General features: G+C 41.0%; 1 protein-coding gene across 1 annotated transcript in view; it reads right to left on the bottom strand.

The window, feature by feature from the left end:
* Window positions 1-20,452, bottom strand: part of RCSD1 (RCSD domain containing 1) — a 75,073-nt gene extending 54,621 nt beyond the window's left edge. The window contains exon 1 of the mRNA XM_075854668.1: window positions 20,281-20,452. Within this exon, the coding sequence (XP_075710783.1) occupies window positions 20,281-20,286 (6 nt within the window). The 5' untranslated portion in view covers window positions 20,287-20,452. The remainder of the gene's footprint in view (window positions 1-20,280) is intronic.
* Between the last annotated feature and the right edge of the window lie 5,175 nt (window positions 20,453-25,627).

Below are 25,627 nucleotides of genomic sequence, written 5' to 3'. Positions count from 1 at the left end.
GTAGTTATATTCTTGTATATAGGAGGCAGTATTATAGTAGTTATATTCTTGTATATAGGAGCAGTGTTATAGTAGTTATATTCTTGTATATAAGGGGCAGTATTATAGTAGTTATATTCTTGTATATAGGAGCAGTGTTATAGTAGTTATATTCTTGTATATAGGGGCAGTATTATAGTAGTTATATTCTTGTATATAGAGGGCAGTATTATAGTAGTTATATTCTTGTATATAGGAGCAGTATTATAGTAGTTATATTCTTATATTTAGGGGCAGTATTATAGTAGTTATATTCTTGTATATAGGGGGCAGTATTATAGTAGTTATATTCTTGTATATAGGGGCAGTATTATAGTAGTTATATTCTTGTATATAGGGGGCAGTATTAGGGCATGACCACACGTGGCGGATTTCCTCCGCAACTGTCCGCATCAATGCCGCACAGAATCTGCGTCGCAGATTCTGCTGCGGATCTGCACAAAATGTGCAGAAAATTGATGCGGACTAGCTGCTGCGGACTGCGGGAAAAGTGCTTCCCTTCTCCCTATCAGTGCAGGATAGAGAGAAGGGACAGCACTTTCCCTAGTGAAAGTAAAAGAATTTCATACTTACCGGCCGTTGTCTTGGTGACGCGTCCCTCTTTCGGCATCCAGCCCGACCTCCCTGGATGACGCGCCAGTCCATGTGACCGCTGCAGCCTGTGCTTGGCCTGTGATTGGCTGCAGCCGTCACTTACACTGAAACGTCATCCTGGGAGGCCGGACTGGAGACAGACGCAGGGAGTTCTCGGTAAGTATGAACTTATATGTTTTTTTACAGATACATGTATATTGAGATCGGTAGTCACTGTCCCGGGTGCAGAAACAGTTACTGCCGATCGCTTAACTCTTTCAGCACCCTGGACAGTGACTATTTACTGACGTCTCCTAGCAACGCTCCCGTCATTACGGGAGCCCCATTGACTTCCTCAGTCTGGCTGTAGACCTAGAAATACATAGGTCCAGCCAGAATGAAGAAATGTCATGGTAGTAAAACCAATACGCTCCGCAGCACACATAAGATCTGCGGACTTCATTGCGGAATTTTGACTCTCCATTGAAGTCAATGGAGAAATTCCGCCATGAGTCCGCCACTGCTCCGCAACAGACAGAGCATGCTGCGGACACCAAATTCCGCTCCGCAACCTATGCTCCGCAGCGGAATTTTACGCCTCGTCTAAACGAACACTGCTAAATTAAAGTGTAAGTCAATGGACAAACGGCACCGCTGCGGATTAACGCTGCGGAGTGTCCGCAGCGGAATTTAAGTGAAATTCCGCCACGTGTGAACCCGCCCTTATAGTAGTTATATTCTTGTACATAGGGGGCAGTATTGTAGTAGTTATATTCTTGTATGTAGGGGTCAGTATTATAGTAGTTATATTCTTGTATGCAGGGGTCAGTATTATAGTAGTTATATTCTTGTATATAGGAGGCAGTATTATAGTAGTTATATTCTTGTATATAGGAGCAGTGTTATAGTAGTTATATTCTTGTATATAAGGGGCAGTATTATAGTAGTTATATTCTTGTATATAGGAGCAGTGTTATAGTAGTTATATTCTTGTATATAGGGGCAGTATTATAGTAGTTATATTCTTGTATATAGGAGCAGTATTATAGTAGTTATATTCTTATATTTAGGGGCAGTATTATAGTAGTTATATTCTTGTATATAGGGGGCAGTATTATAGTAGTTATATTCTTGTATATAGGGGCAGTATTATAGTAGTTATATTCTTGTATATAGGGGGCAGTATTATAGTAGTTATATTCTTGTATATACGGAGCAGTATTATAGTAGTTATATTCTTGTATATAGGAGCAGTATTATAGCAGTTATATTCTTGTATGTAGGGGTCAGTATTATAGTAGTTATATTCTTGTATATAGGAGCAGTATTATAGTAGTTATATTCTTGTATATAGGGGCAGTATTATAGTAGTTATATTCTTGTATATAGGAGCAGTATTACAGTAGTTATATTCTTGTACATAGGGGGCAGTATTATAGTAGTTATATTCTTGTATGTAGGGGTCAGTATTATAGTAGTTATATTCTTGTATACAGGGGCAGTATTATAGTAGTTATATTCTTGTACATAGGGGGCAGTATTATAGTAGTTATATTCTTGTATGTAGGGGTCAGTATTATAGTAGTTCTATTCTTGTATATAGGGGCAGTATTATAGTAGTTATATTCTTGTACATAGGGGGCAGTATTATAGTAGTTATATTCTTGTATGTAGGGGTCAGTATTATAGTAGTTATATTCTTGTATACAGGGGCAGTATTATCGCAGTTAATCTAAAGTCCATGACTTAGCAGGGGGTGAGTTTGCCACCCAACCACAGAGTGAACCAAATAATTCACCATATATCTGTGCAAAAGTATATCCAAAGACAGGAGTAGAAAGGACAGCAGAGTCTGTAACTCGAACATCATATTAAAAAAAAAATGTCATCCTCCTATGAAATTACTGTAATGTTATCTCATCTTGTGCCCAAAGGAAATACACCTGCCAATAGTTACAACAGCTTCCGAGGACATTGTGCTTCTGAGCTGGTCAGTCTGAACTTTGTCCAAGATGACAGAGAACAAAGCGCTAGGGCAGGGCCGGATAGAGAGTAGTTTTGCTCCAATAGTAGGTGAATAATACCATACAGTGGCCATATAATACTGCTATATAATGCATACACAATAGGGCCATAGTAACATTACTATATAATGCTATATATTAATAAATAATCCCAGAATTGGCGCCAAGACGTAAATATAGGCTGTGTTGGGTGCCGGGAAGAGGAGACTCTTAGCTTTTGAAGGCTTTGGGGCAATTGCCCTATTTGCCAATGCTATAATCTGGCCCTGTCCACAGGCATATTTCGAAGCTCTTGGTTTCACGAACTTGGTGTACATACACGTGAAGACTTATTTTAGAGTTTCTACGATGTTAACAAATATATGTATCATCACCCCTATGGGATATAAGACGTGACCATTTTTAGGGAATCTAGACCTTCGCAACCATTTTTTGTATTGGTCCAATCAATCTAAAATAATAAATGAAGCAACTTTGCATATAATCCTGAATAAAAATCTCCTACTGTTTTGTGTATACAGCTCCTATGCATATTTATGCTTCGTCATGGCTACAGACTGCAAACAAATCCTGTGTGTAGTCTGATCCTGCAGTCATGCGTTACTGTTTCTAACCATAAGGGCATGGCCCCACGTGGCGGTTTTCCTCCGCAGCTGTCCGCATCAATGCCGCACAGAATCTGCGTTGCAGATTCTGCGGCGGATCTGCCCAAAATGTGCAGTAAATTGATGCGGACTAGCTGCTGCGGATTGCGGGAAAAGTGCTTCCCTTCTCTCTATCAGTGCAGGATAGAGAGAAGGGACAGCACTTTCCCTAGTGAAAGTAAACGAATTTCATACTTACCGGCCGTTGTCTTGGTGACGCGTCCCTCTTTCGGCATCCAGCCCGACCTCCCTGGATGACGAGGCAGTCCATGTGACCGCTGCAGCCTGTGATTGGCCTGTGATTGGCTGCAGCCTGTGATTGGCCTGTGATTGGCTGCAGCCTGTGATTGGCCTGTGATTGGCTGCAGCCTGTGATTGGCCTGTGATTGGCTGCAGCCGTCACTTAGACTGAAACGTCATCCTGGGAAGCCGGACTGTAGACAGAAGCAGGGAGTTCTCGGTAAGTATGAACTTCTATTTTTTTGACAGGTTGCTGTATATTGGGATCGGTAGTCACTGTCCAGGGGGCAGAAACAGTTACTGCCGATCGCTTAACTCTTTCAGCACCCTGGACAGTGACTATTTACTGACGTCGCCTAGCAACGCTCCCGTAATTCCGGGAGCCCCATTGACTTCCTCAGTCTGGCTGTAGACCTAGAAATACATAGGTCCAGCCAGAATGAAGAAATGTCATGTCAAAAAAGCAAGACGCATCCGCAGCACACATAACATGTGCATGACATCTGCGGACTTCATTGCGGAATTTTGACTCTCCATTGAAGTCAATGGAGAAATTCCGCCATGAGTCCGTAACCAGTCCGCCACTGGTCCGCAACAGACAGAGCATGCTGCGGACACCAAATTCCGCTCCGCAGCCTACGCCCCGCAGCCGACTTTTACGCATCGTCTAAACGAACACTTCTAAATAGAAGTGGAAGTCAATGGAGAAACGGCTCCGCTGCGGATTAACGCTGCGGAGTGTCCGCAGCGGAATTCAAGTGAAATTCCGCCACGTGTGAACCCAGCCTTATATGTGTGACAATCGAGAACAGCACTTGAGTTTCTCAAGTTCCTGACACACCAAGATCACCCATTTATTGCAATACAGAAAAGGAAATGTGCAAACAGGAACATGATATTTCTCCCAATAAACATCACTGTATATATGGAACGGATGAGCTCATATATACTGTACATTACACACCGGCAGACAGAACCCGTTGAGAACAATTTCAGTCGCAACTGATGCGGACATGTATAAACTTTGAGAAACTTTTACTACATAAACGATTCCCCCTCCTGAGTGAGCAATGTGCTTTCTATGAACTACAGTACCAAGAGGAGAAAGGAAAGGGAAGAGAAAAGTGGCTCACAACAGTGGTTGCCACGTTCAAGCCCATTCAGCCTATGTACCGGGAAACTAAGTGTAAGCATCTTACCAAAACCAGTATAGACTACTAAGGGCACGTTCACATGTGGCGGAATTGCTGTGGAATTCCGCTGCGGACAGTCCGCACTGGAAATCCGGAGCAGACAGTCTGTCCATTGGTTTCCACACCTTTTTGTCTTCGTGCAGACGTTGCGGACAACTCCGCTGCGGACCATAGGCTGCAGTGCGGAATTTGGTGTCCGCAGCATGCAGCTTCTGTTGCGGACTTGATGCGTACTTGTGGCGGAATTTCTCCATTGACTTCAATGGAGTTGAAAAATTACGCAATGAAATCCACAGCTGTTATGTGTGTTGCGTTGCGGATTGGTTTTACGAACAGGATATTTCTTCACTCTGGCTGGACCTATGTGTTTCGAAGTCTATAGCCAGACTGAGACGGAATGTTTTAAAAGAGAGCAGGAAGTACTCTTCACCTGACTACGCAACGGCTAATCCGCAGCAATTTACTGCACATTTTAGGCAAAGGCGCAACGGAATCTGCAACGCAGATTATGTGCGGCATTGATGCGGAGAGTGTCTGCAGAATTCTGCCACGTGTGAACATGCCATAATACTGCCCCCATATACAAGAATATAACTACTATAATACTGACCCTATATACAAGAATATAACTACTATAATACTGCCCCTATATACAAGAATATAACTACTATAATACTGCCCCTATATACAAGAATATAACTACTATAATACTGCCCCCTATATACAAGAATATAACTACTATAATACTGCCCCTATATACAAGAATATAACTACTATATTACTGCCCCTATATACAAGAATATAACTACTATAATACTGCTCCTATATGCAAGAATATCACTACTATAATAATGCCTCCTATATACAAGAATATAACTACTATAATACTGCTCCTTATATACAAGAACATAACTACTATAATACTGCCCCCTATATACAAGAATATAACTACTATAATACTGCTCCTTATATACAAGAATATAACTACTATAATACTGCTCCTATATACAAGAATATAACTACTATAATACTGCCCCCTATATACAAGAATATAACTACCATAAGGCTGGGTTCACACGTGGCGGAATTTCACTAGAATTCCGCTGCGGACACTCCGCAGCGTTAATCCGCAGCGGAGCCGTTTGCATTGACTTCCACTTCTATTTAGAAGTGTTCGTTTAGACGATGCGTAAAATTCCGCTGCGGAGCATAGGCTGCGGAGCGGAATTTGGTGTCCGCAGCATGCTCTGTCTGTTGCGGAGCAGTGGCGGACTCATGGCGGAATTTCTCCATTGACTTCAATGGAGATTCTAATTTCCGCAATGAAGTCCGCAGCTGTCATGCACATGTTATGTGTGCTGCGGATGCGTCTTGCTTTTTTAACTGGACATTTCTTCATTCTGGCTGGACCTATGTATTTCTAGGTCTACAGCCAGACTGAGGAAGTCAATGGGGCTCCCGTAATGACGGGAGCGTTGCTAGGAGACGTCTGTAAATAGTCACTGTCCAGGGTGCTGAAAGAGTTAAGCGATCGGCAGTAACTGTTTCTGCACCCGGGACAGTGACTACCGATCACAATATACAGCAACCTGTAAAAAAAATAGAAGTTCATACTTACCGAGAACTCCCTGCTTCTGTCTCCAGTCCGGCCTCCCAGGATGACGTTTCAGTCTAAGTGACGGCTGCAGCCAATCACAGGCCAAGCACAGGCTGCAGCGGTCACATGGACTGGCGCGTCATCCAGGGAGGTCGGGCTGGATGCCGAAAGAGGGACGCGTCACCAAGACAACGGCCGGTAAGTATGAAATTCGTTTACTTTCACTAGGGAAAGTGCTGTCCCTTCTCTCTATCCTGAACTGATAGGGAGAAGGGAAGCACTTTTCCCGCAGTCCGCAGCAGCTAGTCCGCATCAATTTTCTGCACATTTTGGGCAGATCCGCAGCCGTAATCCGCAACCCGGATTAGGTGCGGCATTATGCGGACAGTTGCGGACGAAATCCGCCACGTGTGGCCATGCCCTAATACTGTCCCCTATATACAAGAATATAACTACTATAATACTGCCCCTATATACAAGAATATAACTACTATAATACTGCCTCCTATATACAAGAATATAACTACTATAATACTGCCCCTATATACAAGACTATAACTACTATAATACTGCCCCTATATACAAGAATATAACTACTATAATACTGCTCCTATATACAAGAATATAACTACTATAATACTGCCCCTATATACAAGAATATAACTACTATAATACTGCCCCCTATATACAAGAATATAACTACTATAATACTGCCCCCTATATACAAGAATATAACTACTATAATACTGCCCCTATATACAAGAATATAACTACTATAATACTGCCTCCTATATACAAGAATATAACTACTATAATACTGCCCCTATATACAAGACTATAACTACTATAATACTGCCCCTATATACAAGAATATAACTACTATAATACTGCCCCTATATACAAGAATATAACTACTATAATACTGCCCCTATATACAAGAATATAACTACTATAATACTGCCCCTATATACAAGAATATAACTACTATAATACTGCCCCTATATACAAGAATATAACTACTATAATACTGCCCCCTATATACAAGAATATAACTACTATAATACTGCCCCCTATATACAAGAATATAACTACTATAATACTGCCCCTATATACAAGAATATAACTACTATAATACTGCCCCTATATACAAGAATATAACTACTATAATACTGCCCCTATATACAAGAATATAACTACTATAATACTGCCCCCTATATACAAGAATATAACTACTATAATACTGCCCCTATATACAAGAATATAACTACTATATTACTGCCCCTATATACAAGAATATAACTACTATAATACTGCTCCTATATACAGGAATATAACTACTATAATACTGCTCCCTATATACAAGAATATAACTACTATAATACTGCCACCTATACACAAGAATATAACTACTATAATACTGCCCCTATATACAATAATATAACCACTATAATACTGCTCCTATATACAAGAATATAACTGCTATAATACTGCCCCTATATACAAGAATATAACTACTATAATACTGCCCCTATATACAAGACTATAACTACTATAATACTGCCCCTATATACAAGAATATAACTACTATAATACTGCTCCTATATACAAGAATATAACTACTATAATACTGCCCCTATATACAAGAATATAACTACTATAATACTGCCCCTATATACAAGAATATAACTACTATAATACTGCCCCTATATACAAGAATATAACTACTATAATACTGCCCCTATATACAAGAATATAACTACTATAATACTGCCCCCTATATACAAGAATATAACTACTATAATACTGCCCCCTATATACAAGAATATAACTACTATAATACTGCCCCTATATACAAGAATATAACTACTATAATACTGCCCCTATATACAAGAATATAACTACTATAATACTGTCCCTATATACAAGAATATAACTACTATAATACTGCCCCTATATACAAGAATATAACTACTATAATACTGCCCCTATATACAAGAATATAACTACTATATTACTGCCCCTATATACAAGAATATAACTACTATAATACTGCTCCTATATACAAGAATATATCTACTATAATACTGCCCCTATATACAAGAATATAACTACTATAATACTGCTCCCTATATACAAGAATATAACTACTATAATACTGCCCCTATATACAGGAATATAACTACTATAATACTGCTCCCTATATACAAGAATATAACTACTATAATACTGCCACCTATACACAAGAATATAACTACTATAATACTGCTCCTATATACAAGAATATAACTACTATAATACTGATTAGTCTAAGGCTGGGTTCACACGTGGCGGAATTTCACTTAAATTCCGCTGCGGACACTCCGCAGCGTTAATCCGCAGCGGAGCCGTTTGTCCATTGACTTACACTTTAATTTAGCAGTGTTCGTTTAGACGAGGCGTAAAATTCCGCTGCGGAGCATAGGTTGCGGAGCGGAATTTGGTGTCCGCAGCATGCTCTGTCTGTTGCGGAGCAGTGGCGGACTCATGGCGGAATTTCTCCATTGACTTCAATGGAGAGTCAAAATTCCGCAATGAAGTCCGCAGATCTTATGTGTGCTGCGGAGCGTATTGGTTTTACTACCATGACATTTCTTCATTCTGGCTGGACCTATGTATTTCTAGGTCTACAGCCAGACTGAGGAAGTCAATGGGGCTCCCGTAATGACGGGAGCGTTGCTAGGAGACGTCTGTAAATAGTCACTGTCCAGGGTGCTGAAAGAGTTAAGCGATCGGCAGTAACTGTTTCTGCACCCGGGACAGTGACTACCGATCTCAATATACATGTATCTGTAAAAAAACATATAAGTTCATACTTACCGAGAACTCCCTGCGTCTGTCTCCAGTCCGGCCTCCCAGGATGACGTTTCAGTCTAAGTGACGGCTGCAGCCAATCACAGGCCAAGCACAGGCTGCAGCGGTCACATGGACTGGTGCGTCATCCAGGGAGGTCGGGCTGGATGCCGAAAGAGGGACGCGTCACCAAGACAACGGCCGGTAAGTATGAAATTCGTTTACTTTCACTAGGGAAAGTGCTGTCCCTTCTCTCTATCCTGCACTGATAGGGAGAAGGGAAGCACTTTTCCCGCAGTCCGCAGCAGCTAGTCCGCATCAATGTACTGCACATTTTGTGCAGATCCGCAGCAGAATCTGTGACGCAGATTCTGTGCGGCATTGATGCGGACAGTTGCGGAGGAAATCCGCCACGTGTGGTCATGCCCTAAAGGCAAAATATTTGGAGAACAGAAAGCCACCACCGGAGCATTGAAAGACTTGGAATCAGATCTACAACCATCAATCCCGGCCAGGTGGAGGTTCAGTGCAGGTTTGGGAATCTAGAAAATCATGAGATGGTTATTTGTTTTAGATTGAAGGAATTATAAACACATTGAAGGGGGTTGTCTTATCTAAGGGGCCCCTCTATGAAATCTAATAGGGCACATAGACTGGGATTTTCCTGATGGGACATCCCCTTTAGTAAATCATGTAATACCCACAGGCCTCAGTCATCACCAATAAACGTTTTTGGAATGACTTGGATTGTGATTAGCAGAAAATGCCCTGACATCTAAGACTAATCTCTGGCAGCGTCTACACGATGGGTGGAAATATATTTCAGCAGATTTCTCTAACCTATTGGGGTCATATAAAAGTGGCCAAATTCACATCCTCAACATGATACGCACTGCCATAAATATCTTCTAGAATACAGGCTCTTGTCATAGATAAGACGCTGTGGGGTTACCCAGTAATGCAGGAAATGAGAACGACATAGACAAATGACCCCAATACACTGTATGGACGCTCACCATATAGGGTCATACTCACTACGGCTCTACTAACCGTTTCTTGTTTTCCTACAGACCCCTCACCCCATTGATGCTCCCAGGATATGATAATAATTGACTGAATATAAAAACGACCTCATTAATCAGGCCATAAACACCTCCCCGGGATTTACTGGGATCCATTTTTAATGCTCTGGAAATAAATAGGTATCAGCTGCAGTAAAAGTTCTGGTGTTGAAGATGTTTTATAAGTTGTAATAAGCGAGGCAGATATTACAGCAGATAAGCGGGGGATCACGTCTCCGGGGTTTATTAATAGCTGGCGGCTGGCTGCCCTATAGCCACAAGGTGCCAAGTCATGGATTTGTCATTGTGTAGTGGTGGAATTCAGCTAAGTCGGTAGAGTCGCGTCTGATACACATGTCAATGGGCTGGATGAGTAGATGCAATATATATACATCTTCATTATCACCCTGCATACCCAGAAGCGTAGGGGGGCACCATCTATAAGGTGAGGTCCGCACCTCACCCAGGGCAGCATAATAACCTAATAATAAAGAGTTAATCAACACCTGTACCTGTGCTGCCTGCACTACACTTCCTTCTGGTGCCTCATCGTGGACTGTACATGCTGTGGTTTTATGTGCTATTTGGGTACTATATGACACATTGATTTTCACACTGTGTATTATTATTGTATGTTCACCGTGTGGCACTATTATGTAGGCCTATACAGCAGTATTATTTAGGTACTCTATGGCATTGTATAGTACTGCACTGTTTTGCAAATACTGTATGGTGGTATTATTTGGGTACTATGGCATTGTTATTTGGGCACTGTATAGTACTGTTGTGTTCACTGCATGACACTCTGGGCACTATATAGCAGTATTATTTGGGTCGTTTGTGGCACTTTATAGTACTATTATGTGTTCACTCTAGCACTATTACGTAAGCATTATATAGCAGTATTATTTGGGTACTTTATGGGAATTTATACTGTAGTACTGCACCATTTTTCTATCACTGTATTGTGCCATTATTTGGGTACTATATGGTATTATTTGGGCGCTGTATATTATTGTTATGTGTTCACTCTATGGCACTATTAGGTAGGCACCATATAGCCGTATTATTTGAGTACTTTATGCCACTTTATAGTACTATTATGTGTTCACTCTATAGCACTATTAGGTAGGCACTATATAGCAGTATTATTTGAGTACTTTATGGCACTTTATAGTACTGCACCATTTTTGTCGCACTGTATGGTGGCATTATTTGGGTACTATATGGCACTGTTATTTGTGCACTGTATATTACCGTTATGTGTCCACTGCATGACACTCTCACTATTATGTAGGCACTATCTAGTATTCTTATTTGGGTACTATATGATAAAATATAGTCATATTATGTGTTCACTCTATGGCACTATTATGTAAGTACTGTATGTTGGCATTTTAAGCACTATTTAGCACTGTTATTTTAAGACTTTATGTGTTCATCATAACATTATTATGTAGGCACCATATTATTATGTAGGCGGTATTATTTGGATACTATAGGGCACAACCATGTAAGCACTGTACAGTAATTTTATGTGTCCACTGTATGGCACAATTATTTAGGCACTGTATGGGGGTATAATTTGGGTACTATATGGTTATTAGGGCACTGTATAGCATTCATATAGCATGTTTATTATGACACAGTATAGCATTCTATCCGGCCCTGGTTCCGGAGCTGTCAGTGTGTTTTCATAGCACAGGAACATAGCAGTGCTCATTTTTGTGACAAGAGAAGGGGGGGGGGGGTAAACTTTATTAAACCCTTTTAGTGATATAAATAACTAAAGTTGGGGGCACTGTTACAGATTTTGCATTGGAGTCCAGGAGCTTCAAGTTACTCCTGTTAATATCACCCCCATTATTGTTCATGCAGAAGATGCACAACTAGGCAGATTTGCCCTTGAGGGCCCTAGACAAACTCCGCAACAAGCAGCTGTAATAGCAGCCATATTGTTCGTCAACCAACTTTCCCAGAACCAGAAATAACAAAGTTATAGCTTAATAAAAGTTTCAAGAACTTGGCAGAAATGGACGACTCAAGACGTCAGTGGAAAAAAAGTTTCACTGTTTTTCTAAGTGACTCCTGTTCCCGGCCAGTGTCATGTACCTGTTTTGATGGAGTCCTATAGTTTACTTAAATAAACATCTACAAGACAGAATCCATCCTGCTCCCAGATGATCGCATAACGCCAGGAGGATGATCTCATGAGTACACTGCAGTCATTCTCTCCGGCCCGTGATGAGGAAGGAAAACATGATGTCAGACCGAGCAATGAAACCCATGGACTGTGTATACAAGACACCACCTCGAGGCCTCCGGACATATCATCATGTGTGGTCAGCAGACGCCCATCCACAACACCTGTCATCGACCAGGTGTAATGTAAGGTTCCGGGGCCCTTATGCTAAATCACCTACCATGTGAAACCTATAATACTGCTGTCTTCTTATGTGACAGAGGGGCCTTTGGACCTCATCAGGCGCCAGAGCCCAGGTGGGACTGCTATATCTGCACCCCCTATAGCTATACCCCTTTTGCAGAAACTTCAGCCTTCAGGACTACTAAATTCAGAAGCACGTTTAATGGGAAGATCAGACTCCGGGTGGTTGTATATATATATATATATATATATATATATATATATATATATATGTACATATATATAGCGTTTTGTGGTTGTTTTACTGGAGGTTTTTTTTCAGATTTTTATTTTTTTGCAAAAACTTTGCCACCACATGTCAGTTGAAAGTCTATAGTAAAATAGAAAAAGCACTACTAACAATGGCCTCTTGGTGTATTTTTTTTTTTTTAGAAGGTCACTGGTACTACAAATGGCTGGTCGGCCCCGGTATAGATTTTGTATTGGGGCCAAGCAGCTTTAAGATTTATGTTCCTGGCACTTACAATGACTGCAATGGCCCAATGGAGAACACAAGGTCACGACAACTTACATCTTCAGGGAGAATTTGTCCTACTAATAATTTTGTTATGATATTGTTTGTGGATGGGGCAGATTTTTGTTCGTTGTCCTGTTGCCATAAACACACTGTTTACCGCAATGAATACCCGTTATCATTAGAGTTGAATTATCTTGGCATCTATGGCAGCCATGAGGGCAACACCAGCTCCGTGGGTCAGCAGAGTCTTTGTTCTCAATGTCATGGATCCTCTTGTGTTTACGAACGCTAAGCCAAAGCAGGCGCCATTACTTTCACTACTTTTGTGATCATCCTTCAGTACTCATTTAGGGAGTATTGGTTATGAATTGAGCTAGTTTAAGGTTGGTAAAGGCCCTTCCACCCAGAAACCACCTGACGCTCTAATGCAGCCAAATATATGCAGTGGCAGTCTTTCCCACCATGCAATTGCGTGGGGCCCTAGAGGACATGGGCACTGTGTGTGGCACTATCTACAGGGGTCACGGTGTGTGGCACTATCTACAGGGGGCATTGTTTGTGGCACTCTCTAGAGTGGGCTCTGTGTGTGGCACTCTCTACAGGGGACACTGTGTATGGCACTATCTACAGGGGGCTTTGTGTTTGACAATATCTACAGGGGGCTTTGTGTGTGGCACTCTACAGGAGCCACTGTGTATGTGGCGCTCTACAGAGGCCACAGTGTGTGATAATCTCTACAGGGGGCACTGTGTGTGGCAATCTCTACAGGGGACACTGTGTGTGGCGCTTTCTACACGGGGCTTTGTGTGTGACAATCTCTACAGGGGCGCTGTGTGTGGCACATTCTACAGGGGGGTTTGTGTATAACAATCTGTAGATGGGCACTGTGTGTGGCAGTCTACAGGGGTCACTGTGTGTGGCACTCCACAAGGGTCACTGTGTGTGGCACTCCACAAGGGTCACTGTGTGTGACACTCTCTACAGGGGGCACTGTCTGTGACACTCCCTACAGGGGGCACTGTGTGAGACTCTACAGGTTTTTTTGATTAGGGCACCAGACAAAACTTTAGTTTGGGCCCCAGAAATATCAAATCCACACCTGCATATATACATGCACATGGCCCTTTCCACTGAAGTCTATAAGAACTTTGAAGATAGCCAGGCCAGCGACCCCCCTTAAACTTCAAAAGAGAGAGCCAAAAGCATTTGTGGCCACCTCTTTTCTTCTGGAGGTAGGACGGTGGAGGCCACAGGGCATCAATAAACAAATTTGATAGACAAATATAATACCAGTATAATCAGTGAATTTAGAACATCCTGATTATATAGAACCAGCGCGATGCTCTTGTCTGAAGTGTCCAGCGTTCCAATGTGTGTTCTGCTGATCAGGTTCCTCAGGAGGCCTCATTCTCTTCCCTGGTGGTTCCTCATCTTCTCCATCACAGAACTGGTTTCTATTTAGTTAAATCCATCAATCAAAGAGGATTTAAACAAACATTACCCATCTCCTTCCTAAAGAGGTTCTGCAGCTGCTAGGGTAATACTTAATCATACACACTCCAACTGCCGGAGAACTTCTGTTGGAAGGATCACTATTGATGGAATCACTGATTGGTTCACTAAAGCTCCCCCTTGTCAAGGAGGTTCTGTAGCAGCTGGAGTTTGTGTTTTAAGATTTATTACCCCAGATGCTGCAAAACTGCAGAGTGATCTGTAAACATCAGCTTGCTGACGGTTTTCAGGTAGCAACAAATGATAACAGACATTTTTGGGAAGGCCCTTTTTTAAATGCTGACATAGTATCTGCCATCACTACCTCGTGGCGTCGGGCATTCTGTACTTTGAGTACTTTAAAGGCCCTTTTATACGGGCCAATTATCAGGCAAACGCTTCGTTCATCGTTCAACGTTTTTACGGCCGTTTTTAGAGCTATTTTTCTATAGAGTCTATGAAAAACAGCTCAAAAAACGGCTGAAGAAGTGACATGCACTTCTTTTTCGTGGCCGCTTTTTTACGCGGCCGTTTTGAAAGATGGCCACGGAAAAAACTGCCTTTCGGAACAGAACCCTGTTTTTCCCATTGAAATCAATAGGCAGATGTTTGGAGGCGTTTTGCTTCCGATTTTTCAGGCTCAAAACACTACGTGTGAACATACCCTTACTGTAAAGAACCCTTTCCTATATTGATGTCTGAAACGTCTTTCTACCCCAAGCAATGAATGTGTAGAACCTTTGTAGAGTCCTTGGAAGGAACAGATCATGTGCTAGTTCTCTGTAATGACCACATATGTATTTATACATGTTAGTAAGATCACCTCTAAGGCGTCTTTTTTTTCCAAGCTGAACAAACCCAAGTCTCTAGTCTTTCACTGTAAGCGACACCTCCCATTCCATTTAATAATCTAGTCGCCCGCCTTTGAACCCTCTCCAGTTCTCCTATGTCCTTTTTACAATGTGGAGCCCAAAACTGAATTCCATATTCAAGATGTGGCCTTACCAGGGATTTATAGAGGGGTAATATTACATTTATAGAGGGGTAATATTACATTTATAGACGGGTAATATTACATTTATAGAGGGGTGATATTACATTTGAATTCCGGGTTTTTATCTCTGTTTCTAAACACCCTAAAATCCTATCTGCTTTTGCAGCTGCTGCCTGACATTGAGTGCTGCTGCTTAGCTTATTTGTTAGCAGAATACCCCGGTCCTTCTCTTGTTCCGTTATCACCAGTTTTATCCCATTTAATGTATATGAGTTAATACTATTATTGGGTCCTAGGTGCATTACTTTACATTTATCAACATTATATTTCATCTGCCATGTTTTTGCCCACGCTGCAGCTTATCGAGGTCTTTCTGTAATATTTTAAAATCAAGCTTAGTTTTACGTATCCTACAACGTTTTGTATCGTTAGCAAAAAATGACAACTTACTATCAATCCCATCCACAAGTTCCAATTATAGCAACTGCTCCGTGCACTTATATTTTTAACCTCATACATTCAAATAGTGGAAAATAGAAAAGATTGTTTTTACAATATTTATTATATCAAACCTTTAGGTTTTCGGCCTGAGATGTCAGAATGCGTCACATGCCGCACCGACAACAAAGAAATGAGTCATGCGGCGATCACATGTTTGGGATTTACCTGTCTGATTCTACAGATAGTCATGTGACGCTCGCTACACCAGTCATGTGACACCCCCCCCCCATTTATTTACACAGGGTGAGCTCTTCTCTATTGGACTATTGTTTTACTGAAACGCGTTGTGAGATTTTTATGATTTCCACAGACTGTCAGACTCAATGTTGTGGAACGTGGAGACGGAAACGAGGCCATTTAAAAAAAATCATTTAAAAATTCAAATAACAAAAAAATCTATATTGTAAAGGAAATGGAAGGAGAATAATTGACTAGTCCCACAATAGATATGTCAGTCCCCGTACCTGTGATATAACGACTATCAGACTGCAGGGCGCTGTCACTTTACCATCATCATCTCATACGCGGAACACTATATGCAGTATTCAGAACCCGGGATTCAGGGCAGCGAGACGAGATGTGAGATCATGTGACTGATATCGTGTAGAACCACAAGTCACAGCAAGTCTACACCTGAACTCCTCATTAGTGAGACCAGTATTAGAACAGTCCCACCACGTGTGTGTGTGTGTGTGTGTGTGTGTGTGTGTGTGTGTGTGTGTGTATATACAACTCTACCCCAGGTGTCAGTGTCATTATCCTGTACCCCAAGTGTCAGTGTCATTATCCTGTACCCCAAGTGTCAGTGTCATTATCCTGTACCCCAAGTGTCAGTGTCATTATCCTGTACCCCAAGTGTCAGTGTCATTATCCTGTACCCCAAGTGTCAGTGTATCGTTATCCTGTACCCCAAGTGTCAGTGTCATTATCTTGTACCCCAAGTGTCAGTGGCATTATCCTGTACCCCAAGTGTCAGTGTATCATTATCCTGTACCCCAAGTGTCAGTGTATCATTATCCTGTACCCCAAGTGTCAGTGTCATTATCCTGTACCCCAAGTGTCAGTGTCATTATCCTGTACCCCAAGTGTCAGTGTCATTATCCTGTACCCCAAGTGTCAGTGTCATTATCCTGTACCCCAAGTGTCAGTGTCATTATCCTGTACCCCAAGTGTCAGTGTATCGTTATCCTGTACCCCAAGTGTCAGTGTCATTATCTTGTACCCCAAGTGTCAGTGGCATTATCCTGTACCCCAAGTGTCAGTGTATCATTATCCTGTACCCCAAGTGTCAGTGTATCATTATCCTGTACCCTAAGAGTCAGTGTATCATTATCCTGTACCCCAAGTGTCAGTGTATCGTTATCCTGTACCCCAAGTGTCAGTGTCATTATCTTGTACCCCAAGTGTCAGTGGCATTATCCTGTACACCAAGTGTCAGTGTATCATTATCCTGTACCCCAAGTGTCAGTGTATCATTATCCTGTACCCTAAGAGTCAGTGTATCATTATCCTGTACCCCAAGTGTCAGTGTATCATTATCATGTAACCCAAGTGTCATTCTATCATTATCCGGCACCCCAAGTGTCAGTGTATCATCATCCTGTACCCCAAGTGTCAGTGTATCATTACCCTGTACCCCAAGTGTCAGTGTCATTGTCCTGTCCCCCCAGTGTCAGTTTATCATTATCCTGTATCCCAAGTGTCAGTGTATCATTATCCTGTACCCCAAGTGTCAGTGTATCATTATCCTGTACCCCAAGTGTCAGTGTCATTATCCTGTACCCCAAGTGTCAGTGTCATTATCCTGTACCCCAAGTGTCAGTGTCATTATCTTGTGCCCCAAGTGTCAGTATATCATTATCCTGCACCCCAAGTGTCAGTATCATTATCCTGCACCCCAAGTGTCAGTGTATCATTATCTTGTACCTCAAATGTCAGTGTATCACTATCCTGTACCCCAAGTGTCAGTGTCATCGTCCTGTCCCCCCAGTGTCAGTGTATCATTATCCTGTATCCCAAGTGTCAGTGTCATTATCTTGTACCCCAAGTGTCAGTGGCATTATCCTGTACCCCCAGTGTCAGTGTATCATTATCCTGTATCCCAAGTGTCAGTGTCATTATCCTGTACCCCAAGTGTCAGTGTATCATTATCCTGTACCCCAAGTGTCAGTGTATCATTATCCTGTACCCCAAGTGTCAGTGTCATTATCCTGTACCCCAAGTGTCAGTGTATCGTTATCCTGTACCCCAAGTGTCAGTGTCATTATCTTGTACCCCAAGTGTCAGTGGCATTATCCTGTACCCCAAGTGTCAGTGTATCATTATCCTGTACCCCAAGTGTCAGTGTATCATTATCCTGTACCCCAAGTGTCAGTGTCATTATCCTGTACCCCAAGTGTCAGTGTCATTATCCTGTACCCCAAGTGTCAGTGTCATTATCCTGTACCCCAAGTGTCAGTGTCATTATCCTGTACCCCAAGTGTCAGTGTCATTATCCTGTACCCCAAGTGTCAGTGTATCGTTATCCTGTACCCCAAGTGTCAGTGTCATTATCTTGTACCCCAAGTGTCAGTGGCATTATCCTGTACCCCAAGTGTCAGTGTATCATTATCCTGTACCCCAAGTGTCAGTGTATCATTATCCTGTACCCTAAGAGTCAGTGTATCATTATCCTGTACCCCAAGTGTCAGTGTATCGTTATCCTGTACCCCAAGTGTCAGTGTCATTATCTTGTACCCCAAGTGTCAGTGGCATTATCCTGTACACCAAGTGTCAGTGTATCATTATCCTGTACCCCAAGTGTCAGTGTATCATTATCCTGTACCCTAAGAGTCAGTGTATCATTATCCTGTACCCCAAGTGTCAGTGTATCATTATCATGTAACCCAAGTGTCATTCTATCATTATCCGGCACCCCAAGTGTCAGTGTATCATCATCCTGTACCCCAAGTGTCAGTGTATCATTACCCTGTACCCCAAGTGTCAGTGTCATTGTCCTGTCCCCCCAGTGTCAGTTTATCATTATCCTGTATCCCAAGTGTCAGTGTATCATTATCCTGTACCCCAAGTGTCAGTGTATCATTATCCTGTACCCCAAGTGTCAGTGTCATTATCCTGTACCCCAAGTGTCAGTGTCATTATCCTGTACCCCAAGTGTCAGTGTCATTATCTTGTGCCCCAAGTGTCAGTATATCATTATCCTGCACCCCAAGTGTCAGTATCATTATCCTGCACCCCAAGTGTCAGTGTATCATTATCTTGTACCTCAAATGTCAGTGTATCACTATCCTGTACCCCAAGTGTCAGTGTCATCGTCCTGTCCCCCCAGTGTCAGTGTATCATTATCCTGTATCCCAAGTGTCAGTGTCATTATCTTGTACCCCAAGTGTCAGTGGCATTATCCTGTACCCCCAGTGTCAGTGTATCATTATCCTGTATCCCAAGTGTCAGTGTCATTATCCTGTACCCCAAGTGTCAGTGTATCATTATCCTGTACCCCAAGTGTCAGTGTATCATTATCCTGTACCCCAAGTGTCAGTGTATCATTATCCTGTACCCCAAGTGTCAGTGTATCATTATCCTGTACCCCAAGTGTCAGTGTGTCATTATCCTGTACCCCAAGTGTCAGTGTGTCATTATCCTGTACCCCAAGTGTCAGTGTATCATTATCCTGTACCCCAAGTGTCAGTGTATCATTATCCTGTACCCCAAGTGTCAGTGTGTCATTTTTCTAGGTTCCCAACAATTAGTATGTCCTAGGACCCTAAAAAAGACAGACCGTAACAGAACGTCCCCACTAGTAATCTGGAGACTGATAGATTGTTTAACATGAAATTCCCTGTGGCACACACATGTAGCAGAGTCAAGTTTGTCATATGTAGCAGAACAAAGTTAATTTGACACAACACAATGTGTTACCTGTGATTTAATATAAGGCTGCAGGTCACCGTACAAGTAACACAGCCCTAACGAGATTAAGAACAAGTTCAGCTCTGCTACATCTACAGAGAAGGACAGCCAATATAGTAAAATGTGAACGGTTAAACCCTGACATCGTTCTTCCTGCCCTCAACCACCATTCTAAAGGTGATGCATGCGCCGCATGGTGATAGCCGCCGGGTCCCACGCGTTCCGCAGACCCAGTGACAGCAAGAAACAAAGTGCAAACTCCCGAAGCGCGCGAGAAATTACCTCCATTTCCTATATCACAGGAGGGGACCGGACTCTGCTGCGCCGAGAAACGTCCAAAACCGTCCTGCGTTGTCACGAAGTAACTGTCTTGAAGTTTGTTCTTGCAATTTCCGTTCTCGCCTCCTGTCACTTCACCGCTGAGTCCCAGGGCTGCGAGATACCAGAGCGAGGACCCTGCCCAGTGACTAGTCCTGCAAAACTGGAGAGAGAGGAGGAAGGAGGGGAGGGGAAGCAATCAGTGGTTAAATTTAGACACAAATCTAAACAGATACTGAGTGCAAAGCGGAGCAGAGAGGGGCGAGGGCGAAGCTGACCTGCCCATACATGGGGACACCACGGGGGCTCACCACAGAAGAGAGGAGGCGGCGTCTCCCATAGCAACCGCCGCTGGTTGTCATGGGCAACAATACTGACCTTTATTTTCACCGCGTCATCATCTATTTCCTCTCAATTCATTTTTTTTTTACATACCCCCCCCCCCCCCTCTCCTTACACAGGATGTACGAAAAATAGTGGTGAAGTCGTAAGTCATAGAGGACGACACGTGACGGTGAGAAGTCGCAGAGCACAGGATGGGATGACGATACAAGAGAAGCATCAGCGAGTATATAGCGATCTGATACACGCCGCCGCCGCCTCCGCCGCGCTCTTATATAATACAGTACCGTTTTATGTATCGGAATATACTTAGGCTTTCAAAAAAAAAAAATGGCGTATAAAAAAAAAATGGCGCAAGTGAGGTTAAAATGTGGTAAACATTTTATATTCAATTTAAAAAAATTATAAATAAATACATTATTTTTTTTTTTTTAATCCTGTACATAAAAATTTTTGAAAAAATTCCCCTGACGGTTTAACCCCCTAATGACCAGAGAATATTTTGCTTCAATTGTCTTTTTTTAAATTTTTAATAGACGTGATGGTTTAACGGTAATAACTTTTTAATTGTTAGGTTATTAAAATGTTTTTGGTGTTTGATATTTTTCGTGATTTTTTAAAAACTATTCATGAGGTGTGAACCTAAAATAAAACTTTTATTTGTGTTCTCCGTAAATTACCACATTACCGCTGTTATAGGGAATACGGATAGGGGTCGTGCAAAGTGAACAATGCATCGCTCATTGTAACGTCCCATCTTAGTCATCTGTTCAGACAACTGTGACAGATTTCAGCCTTCGCAGGTTATTATTATATGTCGCATTCCCACAGGCCGAGCACCGTCATCAGGGCGACACCTCGCAGCGCTTACGTGTACGCAGGGCCAGGTGACCTCACTGGAAGCGAGAAGTAAGACGTCTTCAGTGGTCTCATTTGTACCTTTCATATTAAAAAAACATAATTAAAAAATAAATTTAATTAATAACGAAATGAATACATTAACAAATCGTTATAAAGTTATACATAAGTATATACAGGTGAATAAAGTGGAGAAGGGGGACCCCATATCGAAAATGGGACCACCGGTGGTGCTGGCTCACGTCACTATGTCCCTGGACAGGACGCCATGATGCCTTTTTGCCCCTCCACTGTTCCCGACCCTTGTAAGAAAGTAAAGCGCTGCGACCCTCAGGCCAGTTCATCCCACTTTAGATGACATGGATGATATGTGAGATGATATGGATAATATGTGAGATGACATGGATGATATGTGAGATGACATGGATGATATGTCTGAGGATATGGATGATATGTGAGATGACATGGATGATATGTGAGATGACATGGATGATATGTGTGAGGATATGGGTGATATGTGAGATAATATGGATGATATGTGAGATGATATGGATGATATGTGAGATGACATGGATGATATGTGAGATGATATGGATGATATGTGAGATAATATGGATGATATGTGAGATGATATGGGTGATATGTGAGATAATATGGATGATATGTGTGATGATATGGGTGATATGCAAGATGATATACTGTATGTAATTATATCGATGATATGTGAGATGATGTGGATAATGTGTAATGATATGGATGATATGTGAGATGACATGGATAATATGTGAGATGATATGTATGATATGTGAGATGATATGTGAGATGACATGGATGATATGTGAGATGACATGGATGATATGTGTGAGGATATGGGTGATATGTGAGATTATATGGATGATATGTGAGATGACATGGATGATATGTGAGAAGATATGGATGATATGTGAGATGATATGGATGATATGTGAGATGACATGGATGATATGTGAGATGATATGGATGATATGTGAGATGACATGGATCATATGTGTGATGATATGGGTGATATGTAAGATGATATACTGTATGTAATTATATCGATGATATGTGAGATGATGTGGATAATGTGTGATGATATGGATGATATGTGAGATGACATGGATGATATGTGAGATGATATGGATAATATGTGAGATGACATGGGTTATATGTTAGGTGATATGGGTTGATATGTGAGATGATATGGATGATATGTGAGATGACATGGATGATATGTGAGATGATATGGATAATATGTGAGATGACATGGATGATATGTGAGATGACATGGGTAATATGTGAGATGACATGGGTTATATGTTAGGTGATATGGGTTGATATGTGAGATGATATGGATGATATGTGAGATGACATGGATGATATGTGAGATGATATGGATGATATGTGTGAGGATATGGATGATATGTGAGATGACATGGATGATATGTGAGATGATATGGATGATATGTGAGATGACATGGATGATATGTGTGATGATATGGGTGATATGTAAGATGATATACTGTATGTAATTATATCGATGATATGTGAGATGATGTGGATAATGTGTAATGATATGGATGATATGTGAGATGACATGGATAATATGTGAGATGATATGTATGATATGTGAGATGATATGTGAGATGACATGGATGATATGTGAGATGATATGGATGATATGTGAGATGACATGGATGATATGTGAGATGATATGGATGATATGTGAGATAATATGGATGATATGTGAGATGATATGGGTGATATGTGAGATAATATGGATGATATGTGTGATGATATGGGTGATATGTAAGATGATATACTGTATGTAATTATATCGATGATATGTGAGATGATGTGGATAATGTGTAATGATATGGATGATATGTGAGATGACATGGATAATATGTGAGATGATATGTATGATATGTGAGATGATATGTGAGATGACATGGATGATATGTGAGATGACATGGATGATATGTGTGAGGATATGGGTGATATGTGAGATTATATGGATGATATGTGAGATGACATGGATGATATGTGAGAAGATATGGATGATATGTGAGATGATATGGATGATATGTGAGATGACATGGATGATATGTGAGATGATATGGATGATATGTGAGATGACATGGATCATATGTGTGATGATATGGGTGATATGTAAGATGATATACTGTATGTAATTATATCGATGATATGTGAGATGATGTGGATAATGTGTGATGATATGGATGATATGTGAGATGACATGGATGATATGTGAGATGATATGGATAATATGTGAGATGACATGGGTTATATGTTAGGTGATATGGGTTGATATGTGAGATGATATGGATGATATGTGAGATGACATGGATGATATGTGAGATGATATGGATAATATGTGAGATGACATGGATGATATGTGAGATGACATGGGTAATATGTGAGATGACATGGGTTATATGTTAGGTGATATGGGTTGATATGTGAGATGATATGGATGATATGTGAGATGACATGGATGATATGTGAGATGATATGGATGATATGTGAGATGACATGGATGATATGTGAGATGATATGGATGATATGTGAGATGACATGGATGATATGTGTGATGATATGGGTGATATGTAAGATGATATACTGTATGTAATTATATCGATGATATGTGAGATGATGTGGATAATGTGTGATGATATGGATGATATGTGAGATGACATGGATGATATGTGAGATGATATGGATAATATGTGAGATGACATGGGTTATATGTTAGGTGATATGGGTTGATATGTGAGATGATATGGATGATATGTGAAATGACATGGATGATATGTGAGATGATATGGATAATATGTGAGATGACATGGATGATATGTGAGATGACATGGGTAATATGTGAGATGACATGGGTTATATGTTAGGTGATATGGGTTGATATGTGAGATGATATGGATGATATGTGAGATGACATGGATGATATGTGAGATGATATGGATGATATGTGTGAGGATATGGATGATATGTGAGATGACATGGATGATATGTGAGATGATATGGATGATATGTGAGATGACATGGATGATATGTGTGATGATATGGGTGATATGTAAGATGATATACTGTATGTAATTATATCGATGATATGTGAGATGATGTGGATAATGTGTAATGATATGGATGATATGTGAGATGACATGGATAATATGTGAGATGATATGTATGATATGTGAGATGATATGTGAGATGACATGGATGATATGTGAGATGACATGGATGATATGTGTGAGGATATGGGTGATATGTGAGATTATATGGATGATATGTGAGATGACATGGATGATATGTGAGAAGATATGGATGATATGTGAGATGATATGGATGATATGTGAGATGACATGGATGATATGTGAGATGATATGGATGATATGTGAGATGACATGGATGATATGTGTGATGATATGGGTGATATGTAAGATGATATACTGTATGTAATTATATCGATGATATGTGAGATGATGTGGATAATGTGTGATGATATGGATGATATGTGAGATGACATGGATGATATGTGAGATGATATGGATAATATGTGAGATTACATGGATGATATGTGAGATGACATGGGTAATATGTGAGATGACATGGGTTATATGTTAGGTGATATGGGTTGATATGTGAGATGATATGGATGATATGTGAGATGACATGGATGATATGTGAGATGATATGGATGATATGTGTGAGGATATGGATGATATGTGAGATGACATGGGTAATATGTGAGATGACATGGGTAATATGTGAGATGACATGGATGATATGTGAGATGATATGGATAATATGTGAGATGACATGGATGATATGTGAGATGACATGGGTTATATGTGAGATGACATGGGTTATATGTTAGGTGATATGGGTTGATATGTGAGTGATATGGATGATATGTGAGATGACATGGATGATATGTGAGATGATATGGATGATATGTGTGAGGATATGGATGATATGTGAGATGACATGGATGATGTGTGATGATATGGGTGATATGTAAGATGATATACTGTATGTAATTATATCGATAATATGT

This window comes from Rhinoderma darwinii, chromosome 2 (genome assembly GCF_050947455.1).
Source record: "Rhinoderma darwinii isolate aRhiDar2 chromosome 2, aRhiDar2.hap1, whole genome shotgun sequence".
In the NCBI taxonomy this organism is placed as follows: Eukaryota; Metazoa; Chordata; class Amphibia; order Anura; family Rhinodermatidae; genus Rhinoderma; species Rhinoderma darwinii.
The sequence above is the reverse complement of the archived record's forward strand: the minus strand, read 5'-3'. Positions and strand labels throughout refer to the sequence as shown.